We start from the raw sequence: 16,215 nt of genomic DNA, 5'->3' as shown, positions 1-16,215 counted from the left end.
TATTATTATTATTATTATTATTATTATTATTATTATTATTATTATTATTATATTAAGCAGAAAAGGGAGGGGGGCTCTTGTGCTATAAAGCAAGCAACCACTGTAGCAGAAACCACAGGCTGAGAAAAACAACCAAGCTGATCCACTGTCACAGAAGGCACAGTTTTATTACGGCTGGGATCCTCCTGCATCAAAAGGTGCAAGAGAGACCCCGAATATTCTTTACAGCAGGTTTTATACACAAGCACAATACAGGAAAAACAGACCTCCAAACTCTTACCCCACCCCTGACTGCAAAGCATCTACGTTAATACATACATTCTATGGCATTATGAACATGTCTATGCATTTTGAAATAGCAAAAATTGTCCTAGTTCATTGTGACATTATTTATAAAACAGAAACCTCAAACTCTTCTGTTCGGGACATTCAAACTTATCAAGAAGCACAGTGTTCTCAAAATAATCTTATACAAAAATTGCTCACTCTGACATTAGTCTTTGCAAAAGCTGAATTCTAGCTTCTATTGATACCTCAAGTCAACATCTAGTCTCACCCAAAATCATGACCACAAACAGTTTATAAAAAGCATTTCTAATATAATTCTTCAATCAGGCGCATAAGTCCACTTCACCATAAGGTGGCTTTCTGGGATGTATGTTTTGATTTATTCTAATAATACTGTTTAAATTAAGGTTTTCTAATATGATCCAAGAACTCGGAAGTTCAAACCAAGGGCCAGGATGCTCTACGACAAGAAAAAGAACAAGATCAAGAAGTTATTAAAAAGATGTTGGGTGTATTACACAGAAGGGTTGTATAAAAGAGATGACAAAATGAATGACACATCGAACAAAGAACCATATAAAGATGAATCCAAAATTCTAAAAAGCAAGGTGGAAGTTATAAGAGAAACTGAGGAAAATAAATAATCAGGATCATATGCCAATCGAACTGCTATATTCATATGCCAATTGAACTGCTATATTCCACATAGAATCAATTTTAATGTTAACTAAAATATGTCAATAAATATGGAAAACAAATAGGTGGCCAACAGACTGGAAATGATCAATATACACCCCAATCCCAAAAAAGGGCTGGTGCAACTGTAGGACCATGGCATTAACTTCCCACATAAGCAAAATTATACTTAAAATTTTGCAACATAGACTTCAATCATATATGGAGAGAGAAATCCCAAAGGTGCATGTGAGGTTCAGGAAAAGAAGAGGCAGTATGGACCACACTGCAAAACAAACAAACAAACAAACAAAAAAAACAATGGCCAATGGATCGTACCAAGAAATTCCAGAGAAAAATCAGCATATACTTTGCAGAGTAGAGCAAAGCCTCTGACTGTATCGATCATGAAAAGCTATGGAATGCACTCAAAGACAAGCGAGTCCCACTACATTTCATATTTCTGAAGCAAAATCTGTATTCAGGACAAGAGGCCATTGTTAGAATGGAATATGGAGAAACAGAATGGTTCCCAAGTGGCTAGAACAAGAACAAGAGATCTCTTGGAATGTTGCTCAGTTTATATGGTACTATACAGACCACCCAAAAAGGGTGGTCTCCCGGCGTTTTGCTTTGCTGCGCGAGGGAGCCGCAGCGGACAAACCACGCGGCTCCCTTGCACAGCAAAAAGGATCTGCAAGGGCAGGTCCTTCTTGCAGCGCCATAAAAACGTTGCAGTACGCCAATGGTGCACTCATGACATCCTTATGACACAGACGTGTGGATGCTAAGCATCCTTCGTGTCAAAATGGTGGTGCCCGTGTAGACAGGGCACCACCATTTTGTCGCAGCCAGTAGTACTAGGCTAACCCTAGTATGTACTAGGGTTAGGGAGCGTTTGAATGGTGCATGCTCCCTAACCTACTGCCGCCTCCACCACGCTACATTTTGCCGGTCTGTATCCCACCTATGTTACCCATAAAAGTGCTGTCCTGTGTTGTAACACTTTCTGGTCAAGTGGATTACAATTCACAATTTGGCTATCCTAGAAGTTGGTCAGGATTTTAAAGACACTCTACCAGTATTACGGGGCTATCAACAGTTTTCCTCAGTGGAGTTCCACTACTAAAAATTTGAGCCCTCATCCAGTCAAGCTGCTTGGGTACAAATGCTTTAGTAGAGCAGAGGGGGTTCTTCTGGATCCTTTGCTCAAAATGACACCTCAGATAGATACCAATAGCCAGAAGTACCTACTATGAGCTTCAGCTGATATGCCAGCTGTGCCCCTACCTAGAGCTGGAGGACCTAAAGAGGATAGTGCACACAGTGGTTACCTCAAGGCTGGACTTTGCAATGCATTGGGCTACCTCTGTCCCAAATTTGGAAACTTTGGTTAGTTCAGAACATGTTAGCCAGATTGATTACCTGGAGAGCTGGAAGTGATCATATTACACCAATGGTAAAATCAATCCACTGGCTGTCAATTCGTTTCTGGTAAAGGTACAAAATGTTGGTTATAACCTTTAAAACCCTGCATGGTTTGGGTCCAGGTTATCTACGGGATCACCTCTTCCCATATAATTTGCACCATATACTCAGATCCTCTAATGGATGTTTACTCCAGTCAGCCAAGATTGGCAAATGTCAGCCAGAGGACTTTTTCTTTAACTGCCCCTAGAGTGTGGAATGACCTGTCGGAAGAGATTCAACAGCTGAATACGCTATCTGCAGAGCGTTAAAGTCCAAATCTCTTCTGGCAGGTCTATCCAGATGTGAAGTTGAAGGCTTTCATGGTCAGCATAGACTTCAATCATATATGGAGAGAGAAATCCCAAAGGTGCAAGTGAGGTTCAGGAAAAGAAGAGGCATTATGGACCACACTGCAAAAATACAATGGCCAGTGGAGCGTACTAAGAAATTCCAGAGAAAAATCAGCATGTACTTTACAGAGTAGAGCAAAGCCTCTGACTGCATCGATCATGAAAAGCTATGGAATGCACTCAAAGACAAGGGAGTCCCACTACATTTCATAGTTCTGAAGGAGGATATATATATATATATACACACACACACACACACACACACACACACACACACACACACCACACACATACACACACCAAAATTAAAATGCTGCTAGGAAACAGTCAAAACATGTAAAAGCTATATGTAAAGGGATCAGGCCAGTTACACTGCAACAGTAAGATGACTTTCTACAACTGCCCTGGCTTTCAAAAAAATCAGCCAGTCAAGACAAGATATGCTATGAGTTTTGCTCCAAAAACCTAATCTCCAAGACTCCTGAACTAGAACAAAGTGCTAAATATTTAATGTAAGCAAATGCTGTATTAAAAAACTGCACACACTTTTTGATTTTCTGTTACATTCAAAGCAGAACAAGGGTGACAAAGTAGCATCTAATTCTGAGCTATAGTTAGACCAGAAGACCCAGGCAACCAGTCACAGTTCACATAATCACATACAGTGGAATATCACAGCGGAATTAGAAGGCCAGAAAGGCATGACTGAACTACAGGCTCCCTGCTCCAGATGTATTAAATACAGATATTTAATTCTGAAATGGGCATTTTTATTTCAGTTAATAAACTGTTCAGCTTGTAGATGATGGGAAGTGTAAAAAAACCTAAGCTTGTACTCTGTGAAAGAAAATACATCACTGCAATTTCATTTTAAAATAAACTCTGTTATAATATTCATGGTGAAAATGTTTGTAATTATAGGGCAATATTGATTCTAGAAGATGTGGTAACGTTATCAGATACTAGCAAGAATACTATCTTTGAACAGGTTAAAAACTCCTTACTAATTCTTATCCCAGTGCTCCTTCCTTCCTTCCTTCTCTCTTTTTTCTCCCCATCCCATTTTCGTTTGCCTTGGCCTTTCTCTCCCTTTATCACAGCAGCCATTCAGCCTCATCCTCTGTTCCCCTTTCCATCAACCAGGAATCAAATGCTTGCCTATCTCTCTCTTTGAAGAGTTTGGGGGGGGGGGGTCCTTCACATAAAGTAGAGACAAAGTTTGTCTGTGGAAAAATGAATCTTCCAGACCTGCCTTCGGCTTAGTTTCTCCTGGTCAGGGAAGATATGGCATCTAGTGGCTGATGATTTATTTAATTTTTTGGCATGCTGTGGAGAGATTTTAATTAATTTAAATTAATTTAAATTAAATTAATTTAAATCAATCCATCAATTCTAAGACCAAATAAACACAACCATGTTACTTTAGTATTCATGGCAAGTTTCATGTACTTGGATTTCACAGTACTGGAACTATGACAGAGGCAGACAGATACACCTTCTCTTTTATGACTCTAGGTAATGACTCTACAGTATTATCATTTGTTTAAACAAAATGAGATATACTAGAAACTAGAAAAATAAGTGGAGAGCTATATTAGTTTTTAATTCTAAGAAAAGAATCTATTGCTTTCTTGGACAGAGGCATGTATTTAGACTTAAAAAAAAGAAATCAGAATTATTCATCACAGAATTATTTGCCAAAAAGGGCTAAAATGGGGGAGGGGACCCCACCCTATCACATCCTCCTATTATGCCAGTTTATCTTAGAGCAGGAATGAGAACCACACAGCCCTCCAGATGTTGTTCGACTGCACTCCTCACCACTGACTGTGTTGGTGATATGTGCAGGTAGCTACACTCCAACAACATCTTATTCCCATACCTAGTCAAGTAAGACTAGGCAATTCCAAAGGCATATCCATTTGTTGTGGTTTGCAATAGCAAACAAAATAGCAAGGGGAGTCTTGTGGCATCTTGTGGCTAACCAATATATTGTAGCATCAACTTTCATTGTGCACAGATTAATTCAGCAGGAGTTTTTAACTATACATGGTGTGCATATATGTACACAAGTGCATGAGCACACACGCCCATGCACACACAAACACAAACACTTCCTTTATGGATCCATCCATAATCTTCCAAGAAAAGAACAAAAGCTACTGGGTGAAAAGGTTCCTCCACAACTGTACCTCATCCCAAATGGGTTCTGGAATCATCATCATCTTTTATTTATATCCCGCCTACTCCGATTAGGACTGAGGCAGCTTGTAGTAAAACAGTCAAAACATAGTAAAATAACAACATACAACAGTCCCAGGTTCTACCCTCCCCCCTAAAAGTAACAATTAAATCACAGATATATTAAAAATTCATACTAAAAAGATTAATTAAAACAAATTAAAACAAATAAACTGGAGGATGGGGTGTGAGAAAATCAATAGGCTATATAATAGTCTACTCAATGGATGGCTGAACTATTCCGGAAAGGCCTGTCGGAAGAGATCTGTCTTGCCAGCTTTCTTAAAACTGACCAGGCTTGTACTATGATGGATCTCGTCCAACAGGTCATTACATAGTCTGGGAGCAGTTGCCAAAAAGGTCCTCTGTGTCGCCATAGTTGTTCTGGTCTTCACGAGTTGCAATAAACTCCTCCCAGAGGACCTGAGGGTACGGGGTGGATTATATGGGAGAAGGCAATTCCATAAATAGGTTGGACCCATGCCATGTAAGGCTTTAAAAGTGATAAACAACACCTTGTACTGCGCCCAGAAACCAATGGGCAGCCAGTGGAGTGATTTTAGGATAGGTGTTATATGGTCACTCCTGGTTTTTTCAATGACCAACCTGGCTGCCATATTCTGAACTAGTTGAGGTTTCCGGACTAAGCACAAGGGTAGCCCCATGTACAATACACTGCAGAAGTTGAGTCGTGAGGTTACCACAGCATGTGCCACAGTTTCCAGGTCCCCCAGTTCCATGAAAGGGCACAGCTGGCGTATCAGCCGACTTACTGGGGGATCCTCCTGAGAAGATTTTAGAGAAGGGATATAGAAGATGTGAGGAGGAAGATAGTTTGGGGACGTCCTACTGCTTTAGCAAAAATTCCACTCATTAGGTTGAAGCCATTTCGTTGTTTGGATGGGCATGAGTATTGGGAGGGGGGGGCAGAGAATTATAAAGCAAAATCAAAACAAAATACAAGACGTATTATTAAGAGTATGCTATTACTCTCCCACTCAAAATGAATACAATATCTTGAAGTGCTTGAAGAATGTCCATCATTAAGAATGCTTAACTATGACATTTATTTATCTTTTACTTTTGTCCAGTAACAAGGGACTAACATGACTGTAAGAAAACTAAAGCAAGACCTAGAATTGTTACCTACAGAATATAAACATCAGTGGATGACTAGGAGAATGAAAATGTTCATGAATTGTGGCAGGTTCCAACTGTTGTTCACTTCTGACATGCTGTTACATGGCCTGTGGTGAGCAAAGTGTGGACCACAGACACCACAATTTTTAAATGTAAAAATTGTCTGCCCTGCCATCACTAAAACATCCAGAGACTCTAACTGGACATTTAAATTAGATTTTACTTCTCTAAGTCTAATGAACACTTCACAAGAAGGAAAACTCAAAGTGATCAGAGTATCTACATCCAAATGCTAGTTTCCAAGAAGAGTAAACACACTGAAGCAATGAGATTTATGCATGTGTTAATACTGATCCAATTGATTAAATGGTTCTAATCTAGTTGCAACTACTGACTGGATTTAGCACAGCAGAAATTGCAGGAGCAGTATGCATTTAACTAACAATCACTAAGAATGTTTTTCACTTCCTGTTGCTCAATGTAAGAAAGAAGCACTTCAAAAGTACAATAGTACAAACATCAACCGTGTAGGGATCATCATTTATTGGCACATGAAGAATAAGCAAGTTTGCAAATCAATATGATTATTTTTTTGAAAATTATTATTTGCTTTTATACTTCATCTTCTCAATCAGTAACTGAGTTCAACAATAACAGACCTATTATTGCAACTGATTCCAGACCAATGTAGCCAACTTAATGCCCCACTGACAAAAGTCTCTGTCTTCCTCCCTAACACACACAAAACACTCATTTTGGGCAATGTCAGTGTTAAACAAATGCTCTCAAAAGTTCTCTAAGGCAAATACTGTATACTTTTATTTTCTTAAACTAAAAGCTGCACATGTCTTCTCTCACCACTGTGTGGTGCTATCAACCTTAAGGAAAAAATTCCAGCTTTACGCAAAAGTTTATTTGAGGGAAATGGTGAGCTATTTGAGTTGTTTGTTTTTATTTATCCGAAGTGCACCATTTTGAATTCAAGTTACCCCATCAGGGTTACCCCAGGATATTTCCATAACTGCCATATATTTAAATGCACCAAAACTGCCATTCCATGTAGCTGTACACATAAATTCCATGCTGTTAGTTTTAAATCACATTGTACTATTTGTTAATTATAAATGAAGAAAATAGCAATAGATGAACATATACAATAATGTTTAGAAAGTTACAGTCAGCTGATACAAAACAGAATTGATTTACATTTCAACTGGCAGTAGCAGCACTCTTATAACTTGGTTTATCCCTCCCTACCATTGGAGGGGCAGACATTGGAAGCCTTTTATCCTGTTTAATGGCAAATTGTTTCATCTGAAGTTACCTCCAAACCAGAATAATGAGAAGCATATTTTTTCACTTACATTTTCTATTACAAATGTCCATTCTTTGTCTTCAAATTCCTCAGCATGAGGATCCTAGAAGGGGGAAATATAATATACATTTCATTTCTAAGCAGTATAGAAAATCTTTACTTCTTTTATTTTACTCACCTTTTAAACTTTCCTCCCACTTAACATTAAATTTGGAAACTGGCAGAGGAATGCAAAACTAATGGATTTACATGGATAGATAGATAGATAGATAGATAGATAGATAGATAGATAGACTTTTTAATTGAATTTTAAAAAAAATAACCAAATTTCATTTTTTTTAAAAAAGCAATTGAAGAAAAATAATGGATATCATGAATATTAACTATACAACTTTTAATTATATTCTATGAATATGTTAATGGTAGTTTATGGAGATGGTAAATAACTTGATCAGTCCTATTATGCTGATGGTATACTTTCACACACTCTCTCCCCCCCCCCCCTTCTCTCTCTCTCTCTCTGCTTTGCCTTTCTCTAAATGCAAAGACAGAGAAGTTCGACAAACAGACACTTTGGGGAAATGACCTGACCAAAGAGGAGAGGCCTGGATCTAAATACAAGGGGTCACATGTTTGATAACTGAAAATTGTGTACCCATTTCTGAATATGTATTTTTGGGCCCAAACAGACTGGCCAAAAGCAAGCTGCATCTGGTCACTTTGGAGGTATGCTGTTTAAATGATGCATGTGTCTAAGAGGCCAGAACCCATGCCAAAGCCACACTCCAGTCCTAAGGACTAGAGCACAGCTTTGGTGCAGCTTCTGGCCTCTTAAGATGCATGTGTTGTTTAAACAGCATGCCCCCAAAGTGACCCGAAGCAGCTTTATTTTGGCATGTCTGTTCAGGCCCATACTTATATTAAATATAGTTCTACAGATGATGACTAATAGAATCCTCCTCATTAGTGATCTGATTAGTGATTTAATACAGGAATCAAAACTGAATTCTTCAGAAATGCTATTTAAATCAACCCTGGGTATCACAGAAGTCCTGCTGACTCAATAGATGGGTCTTTGAAAACTCAAAGGGTCTGAATTTCACTTCATTTTAATTTATTTAAAAATGTGTAAGTTATCTTTTTGCATTACTATGCCAAATAACAAAACTAAACAGTAATCAGTTAATAAAGGCAAAGCAAGAGGCACAGAATAACTTTTAAAAAAATGTTTTTTGTTGTTACAGTAACACAAAGTAATGGAAATGGTTGTCCATTTAAAAAAAGGAGCCACTGATGTTGAATGCCCCCAGTGATCCAGCCAAACATTTTTTCCAAAAAGACAGTGATAGTACTGAAAGCCACTGAATGGTCCAGAATAATTAACTTCAATTCCCCATGTCCTTTACCTGGTAAAGATAATCCATCTAGTTGCCCAAGATAGTAGCTTTGATAAAACTAAGTCCCAAACAGGTCCAAGCACATTTATTTTTCTCCTTGTTTTGGCACATTTCCACTATGCTGCCTTTGATTCTTTTTACCATTTAAAAGCAGTTTTTGTAGACCATTTTCCAATATTTATGGGCAACTTAAAATAAATCAATAAATATTGGGATTCCACGTAATATGTGCAACTTTGTTGCTCAGGAAGAAGAGGAGAGAATCTGGATCTTTTCTGTATGCTTTTCTGAACTGCAAACTATAATTGTCATTGTAACTCATATATTTAGGGAACTGTTTTGAAAGCTTTCAGACTATAAAAATCTTTACCACCAGGTGGAAAAATCTATCAGGAATAATGGGGGGTGGGGAGGAGTTAAATTCCCCATTCCTTAATCTAGGGGCCCTCAGAGCTGCTATTTAATAGCAGACAGGCATCATTTCTTTTGAAGTGAAATGTAGCAACACATTTAACATTGTGTTGAATTTTGACCCTTGCTCTCAAGGATTGCCCTGTTTCATATTTATCTCAGCTTGTGAGACTTCATCAATGTCTCAGATAATTCTGCATAATTTTTAAAAAGAAAGGTGCTTGCACTTAAATATCCCTGAAGTCTCATCTTATATCATAGGAGTACGGCTTTGGGGATCTGAGATTGGCTTGGATCCTAAGAACTATGAACAGAAGGCTGTTCATGGAAAGAAACCTTTCCATCCCCTTCTCTCTGCTAAACACTCTGAAATGCCTTTCAGAAAGATCAGGAATTCACCTGAATGACAAGGTATAGTGGGGGACAGGATTCTGTGCTTGATATGAAAGTTGAAAGGTCTTGAAAGAAAAGGGAAAGCAAATGTGTGTTGTAGTCATAATATCAAAGCTTGAATGTAGTCCTGAATCCCAACTGTTTGCACTGATTAAAAACTCAAGATTATAGCTGAGCTGCCGACTTATTCTGTATTGGCAATAACTGCAAGTGGAATGTGCTTCTCATGCAGAGCTATATAAGAGTAATAGATAAACACTAGATTCTGTTTGTAAAGCAGCAATCTGCAATAGTAGCATGTAGTGGCAGTAATGAACCAGAGGTAACGACAGACGAGCCATGTGTTTTGAGAAGTGATATAGACTGCTATGACTCGGAATCTGTAAGTGGCTGCTGAAAGGGTGTTTCTGGTAGGATTAGAGGGTAAGTCTTGGCTTCAGTTACTAATGAGAATGTTAAGTATAGCCTCTTAGCAGCCACCAGTGGATACTTGAAAAACCACTACTTAACAGCCTAGGCGGTCTGTCAATGGGAGGGATGTTTACATGATATGGAGGCATCTGTGTCTTTGGAATAGTTCTGTATTTTCTATTACCACCACTGTGGTAACATACCATCTCTGACCTGCTCCCATATCTTGGCATTGAATTTCCCTCCCTCTAAGACTGAGAGAGTGTGACTTGCCCAAGACCATCCTGTGTGTTTCCATGGCTAAGTGGGAATTTGAACCCTGGGTTCCGTACACATATCTTTTAGATAAATTTTAATTCTGACACCACTGCATTCAGAAGTTAAGACTTTTTAGAAGTTCAAGGTTCACTGTTTAAAAGAGAGTCCTTCAAAAGTTACATGAAGTGCCTTTACTTTTATTACTGAAGATAGGATAGAATGCACAAGGTTAGTTACAAGCTCCTGGTTAATGAAGAATATTGCAACACAAAATAATGGCTTGATTCCTGAGAACTGTGAAGGGAAGGGGGTTCATGAGAGGAGACTTTCCCATCTCTTTCCCCCACTTCTGGCTTCCTGCTTTCCTGAAACCTTCTTCAGAAGCTCAGAGAACTTTTTGGACCATATGTGACAGTTTGAGAGAAGAGGTTGCCCATTATTAGACAGCAGCATCTCGTGAAAACAGTGCTTTATTCGTGCAAGGTTCCTCTGTCTGATTTTTGCCAATTACCCCTCCCTGTCCCCCACTATACCTTGTTATTCAGGCGAATTCAGTTATTAATGCAATTATTAAAAATACAAGGCAGAGATAGTTAGGCCAGTTGTTGAATGATTAAATACAAGGTTGCTAAAATATTAAACTGGGAAGACATGCCAGAAGAGATAGGTCTTTTTTAAGCAATCAAGGCTAGTGATACATCGAATCTCCTCCTGCAGGCTATTCCATAATATGGGAGTGGCAGAAGAAAAGGTCCTCTGGGTAACTGCAGCCAGCCTAGTATTAGCTGGATGCAGTAGGTTTTTACTGTAGGACCACAATGTGCGGGGCAGAATATATGGGAGAAGGCAGCCAGTGAAGAAACTTTAATATAAGTGTAATATGGTCACCTCTAGATCTTCTAGTGACCATCCTGGCTGCCATATTTTAAATTAGTTGAAGTTTCTGGACTAAGTGCAAGGGTAGCCCTTTGTAGAGCACACGGCAGAAGTCAAGTCATGAGGTTACCAGTGCATGTACCATAATATTTGGTTCTAGAAAGTGGTGTAGTTAGCGTATTAACCAAAGCTGGTAACAGGTACTCCTGGCCGCCACATCTATCTGGACTGACATCTGGAGCGACGGATCCAGGAGCACCCCTAAACTAAGAATATTGTATTTTAGGGGAAGTGTGACCCTGTCCAGGACAGGCTGACAAACTTCCAAACCCAGATTAGGAACCCCAACTACAAGCACCTCCATTTTATCTGGATTCAGTTTCAATCTGTTTTTCCTCATCCAGCCCAAAAGAAAGACACTTGCTAGATTAAGGACATTACTACGCATGGCTTCTAAACTGCAATTTCACCAGGAAAGAAGAAGCTTTGGAGATACCTGATGATGCCTCCAACTTGTAGCTGTCCTGTTCATGGTGCATCATAGCATTTAGGGGAATTGACAGGGGAATCTCATCAATGATCTGGCTATCATGCAAGTCCCCAGGTGTGACATGTCACTCCTGGGGCAGTGTCAGTGTGTCCTCCCCCCTCACTATTCCAAAATACGCTGATTATCTTTCTTTGTTTCTATTTCTAATTCTTATTTTTTTATTGTTAAACAATAAAATTGCAGCACCACAGCTCTCTGTAACCTGCATGGGGGAAAAGTGGAGGGTTAACACAAACCCTAAAGGCATGCTGAATTGGGCATAAGGGAGGAAGGTCAGGAAAAGAGTTCAATGGCGGAAGCAGCCCTGGTCACGTGATTGAGAGAGGAGCACTAATGGATGCCTGGAAAGTGGGATGTTACTATTTTATTATTACTTGTGTGACTGCTGCCAGAACAGGGCTTATGTGGAAGAGTCCTCAGTCTTCAGGTTCTTTCAAAAGGACCCTAAAGTTGTCTTTTTAAAATTAAAAAAACAAACAAACAAACAAAAACAAACAAACAGCAGCTAGGTTTTGCTGGGAGTCATCTGCCTACTGCTTGACATTTTATTGTTTGCAATGTGTATTATGATGATAGACAAGGCATAGTCAATGTTCTCCCTACAGCAGTACTGGAAGGAAAATACAGGAAAATCCCCTATGAACTCCGATTTTGTCCATGTGATACTGGAGCAACAGAAACCATGGCTCATGTTCTTTTGTATTGTCAGTTTTATAAGGACATTCGTCATCAGCTGATCACCCCTCTTCTAACCAAATTTCCTGGACACACTGATGTTTTTTTATCTAAGCTATTTGTTAGACAGTCAAAATCAAACTGTTATACTTAAGGTAGCAAAATTTTGTTACATTATATGTAAAACATGCTCTCAAATGATTGATAACAACTTATGTTTGTTGGCAGAGACCAATTTTGATTTCCTTGTTTCTGGTTCTGATTTGTTTTAATAATTGTACCTTATTTCTTTTATATATTTTATATTATATTTATATTATTTTTATACTGGTCTATGATCGAAATAAAATTTGTTGTTGTTGGATGAGGCATAGTGTTTCTTCAGGACAGCATGAAGCCCCAAGGCTGTATCTGTGCCAACTACACCTCCCCAGGGGTAAAAAAATTTCTCCAAGATGCCCAAAAATAATGTCTAGGGGTGTGTGAATGGCATTCCTATCATATTTGAAGACCTCTTGGATACCCCTAAAAGTTGAAATTATTTTTTTAAGACAAAAAATTCCCTTAAAATGCTATCTAAAGGACCTGGAAGGCCCAAAACATGTCTCCATCTTCCCTAGGGGGCATTTGGAGGATTTCTTTTTCAAGAACAGGTGTAGGGGTGGGGGTACAGCCCCTTGTTATAGAATATTTTCTCTGGTTTATGTATTAAAGCTGAAGGTAAAGGTAGTTCTTTGACATGAATGTCTAGTCATAACTGACTGTAAGGGGTGGTGCTCATCTCTGTTTGCAAGCCGAAGAACCAGCATTGTCCAAGGACTGCTCTGGTAGTCATGTGGCCAGCATGACTGCACCAAACACTCTTACCTTCCAGTTGCATTTCTATCTGCCACTGCGTTTCTACTTGCATTTGAATGCTTTTGAACTGCTAGGTTGACAGAAGCTGGGACTAGTGACAGGAGTTCCCCCCATAATGCAGCACTTGAACTGCCAACCTTCTGATCTTCCGATCATCAGAATTGGCATCTTAACCACTAAGCCACTGCATCCCATGGTTTATGTATTAATAACTTATAAACTCAAGCTTCTTGAAAGCAGGGGAAGTGAGATACGTTTTATAAATGAATGATGTTAATACATTTGAGATTGATCCTATATACATTTTTGGGGAGTAAGTCCCACTGAGTTCAGTGTGGAATTTGAGAAAGCCTGCTTAAGAAAAGGGTGTACTAATGTGTTCTTATTTCACACAAAAATAATTAGTGTGCTGAGCACCTTCTGTGTACCCTTTGAGGCTGGAAGGTAAATAATTATGCTGTATTTATTGGAAAGAAGAAATTAATTACTAATAATTCATTATTAATAATTAGTTGGCTCTGAGAATTGAATTATCATCACCAGCAACACACACACACCCTCCATAGCATAAGGCTATGCAAAAGGTTGGTGGAATGCAGTTCCTTGCATGTAGTATCACTAAGGGTAGAATGATTTACAGTATTTTTATTTTTAAAAAAAAATGCAGAGGGGAGGAGAGATGGACAGAGAGGCTGAGGTCCTGCAAGATGCCAATACAGCCTGCCAAACTGTGAGTTGCCCTCCCCTCCCATATAGAAATGGTCAGAGTTACTGATACATGCATAGAACATGACAATTAAAAAACAAAACAAAACACCACACTTACCTTGAAAAGTGTCACAGTGATTTCAATGTTTTCTGGAACAGGCCACACAACAACACCACGGTATGGATTTTTTATTCCTGGCTGCCAGCTATGAGCCTGAAACAAGAGTGGGGAGGGTAGAATGCAGAAGTCTTCATATGTAATTATAACCAATGTTTACACCAAAACTGCTATGTATACAATGTTATGTTATCCAATTACAATAACTAAAAGAAACAATATAGTTAATGTTGGACTTTAGGGCTGGAAACCCATTGTTATAAAGTCTTGAAAATTCTAAAGTAAACCAGAACATCAGGAAAATGGAGAACTTGTGGCCTTTGTCACCATTTCATTCAGCTGCCAAATCTTCTGTGAAATGATCAGTGGTGGAACATCCGGGCTCATTCCCCACTGTTGCTCTGCCTGCAGTACTTTTCAGGGGTTATGTGCTGCCCTTGTCTTACCCCTGCTGTTTTGAGTTCATACTGGGAGCTACACCAACTGCTCTTAGACTGATGCTGGGATAAGGTTCACTCTCCCTGCTTTGAATGTATAAGTAAATTAATGGGAGACACATCTCCTTCAATAATCATAGTTGAGACAAAAAGGAATAGCAATAGCAGCATTTCCATATACTGCGTCATATGAATCCAGCATTTCTACTAAGTGTTGACAATGTTGTGTTAGCCTATTGCCCCCCAACAAGTTGAGTACTCATTTTACTGACCTAGGAAAGATGGAAAGTTGGAGCCCTGGGACAGACTCACAGTGGTGTGACTGCAGTACTGGCATTTAACCACTGCACCACCAGACTCTGAATTGTAGAGGAGTGTTTCTGCATGAGAGGTGCATGAGAATGTTCTCCTGCACATGGTTTTCAGAAAGCCTAGATCAGGAATTCATAACTGCCCCCCCCCCGACCACCATTTTGATGGGGGAGAGACGAGGCCTGGCCTGGCAAGACTAAGAGCCTCCTCCCCCCGACCCACCATCTTGAGAGGGAGAGACGAGGCCTGGCCTGGCAAGACTAAGAGCCCCCCCCCGACCACCATCTTGAGGAAGAGACGAGGCCTGGCCTGAAAGACTATGTGTGCTCTCCCCCTATATGATTAACATCTTCAAGTATATTGCTGGCTTGGTTTAATGTTATTTTTATGTATACTGTGCACTGTTTTGGCAAGTTTTAATTATCTATGGCAATTTTTATCTTGTATTGTATCGTCATTGCAATTGTTGTACCCACTGTGTCAAATGGAATATAGGTATATAAATAATATTATTATTATTATTATTATTATTATTATTTTATATTATATTATAACAAATTTTGGCCTCCTGGGGGGGGGGATAAGAAGGGGAAGCCACACAAGTGCTAGAGAGATCCAATCCAAAACCTGGATGTTTTATATTGTGGGAAGTCGGCACATTTTCTAGAAGCACTCCTCAAACATATACACTCACCCAAGATGCTTACTGTAAGCTATCAAAGACCTGAGCAATTTCTCTCTTCCTCTACCTCCTATTGAGTTGTGGTGTGTGTTTTAATTATCAGACAAATATTTCTGCATCTCAACTGTCACTCACCACTGCGGTGTATGTATACATGCATCAAGGTCTGATTTCACTCTCAGGCTCTCTCAATCCTTTTTTATGACAAAATCTAAATACATACCCCGGTGATAAAAGAACAGCACATATAACATCCATGGCTACCCTTCAATTCTCTTTATGTAAGCTGGATGTTCTTAATAAAACTGAGAACAATCATTTATGTAAATAAAATATCAGAATAACATGTTTTAATAAAAATTCTGCTTAGGAGAGATGGCACAGTAAATTTCTGGCTGAGGGCCATTGTTTTCTGAGAGCTGATTCAATAATAAAACGATTTAGGTATGCCCATTTGTTCTTATATTAACCTAAGGAAACTTTTATTTTAATTATGTCTAACATTTTATTAGTGGCTAGAGTAATTCATGCGTATCTAGATCAGTCGGCAACCTACACCCCCAGGCCTGCTTTCAAGCAGGTTAGGAGAGAGGGAGAGAGAACACAATATGAAATGCCCCCTGTCGCTTCTTCACTCTACATGGATGGGA

The 16,215-nt window shown here is 39.1% G+C and overlaps 1 protein-coding gene across 1 annotated transcript in view; it reads right to left on the bottom strand.

Annotated features, from left to right (window-relative positions):
• EHBP1 (EH domain binding protein 1) overlaps window positions 1-16,215 on the bottom strand; it is a 306,873-nt gene that overhangs the window by 258,404 nt on the left and 32,254 nt on the right. Inside the window, exons 4-5 of the mRNA XM_042458024.1 lie at window positions 14,135-14,230; window positions 7,529-7,582 (exon numbers count right to left, since the gene is read on the bottom strand). Of these exons, the coding sequence (XP_042313958.1) occupies window positions 7,529-7,582; window positions 14,135-14,230 (150 nt within the window). The remainder of the gene's footprint in view (window positions 1-7,528; window positions 7,583-14,134; window positions 14,231-16,215) is intronic.

This window comes from Sceloporus undulatus, chromosome 1 (assembly GCF_019175285.1).
Source record: "Sceloporus undulatus isolate JIND9_A2432 ecotype Alabama chromosome 1, SceUnd_v1.1, whole genome shotgun sequence".
Lineage (NCBI taxonomy): Eukaryota > Metazoa > Chordata > Lepidosauria > Squamata > Phrynosomatidae > Sceloporus > Sceloporus undulatus.
Note: the sequence above shows the minus strand (reverse complement) of the source record. Positions and strands in the feature narration are given on the sequence as shown.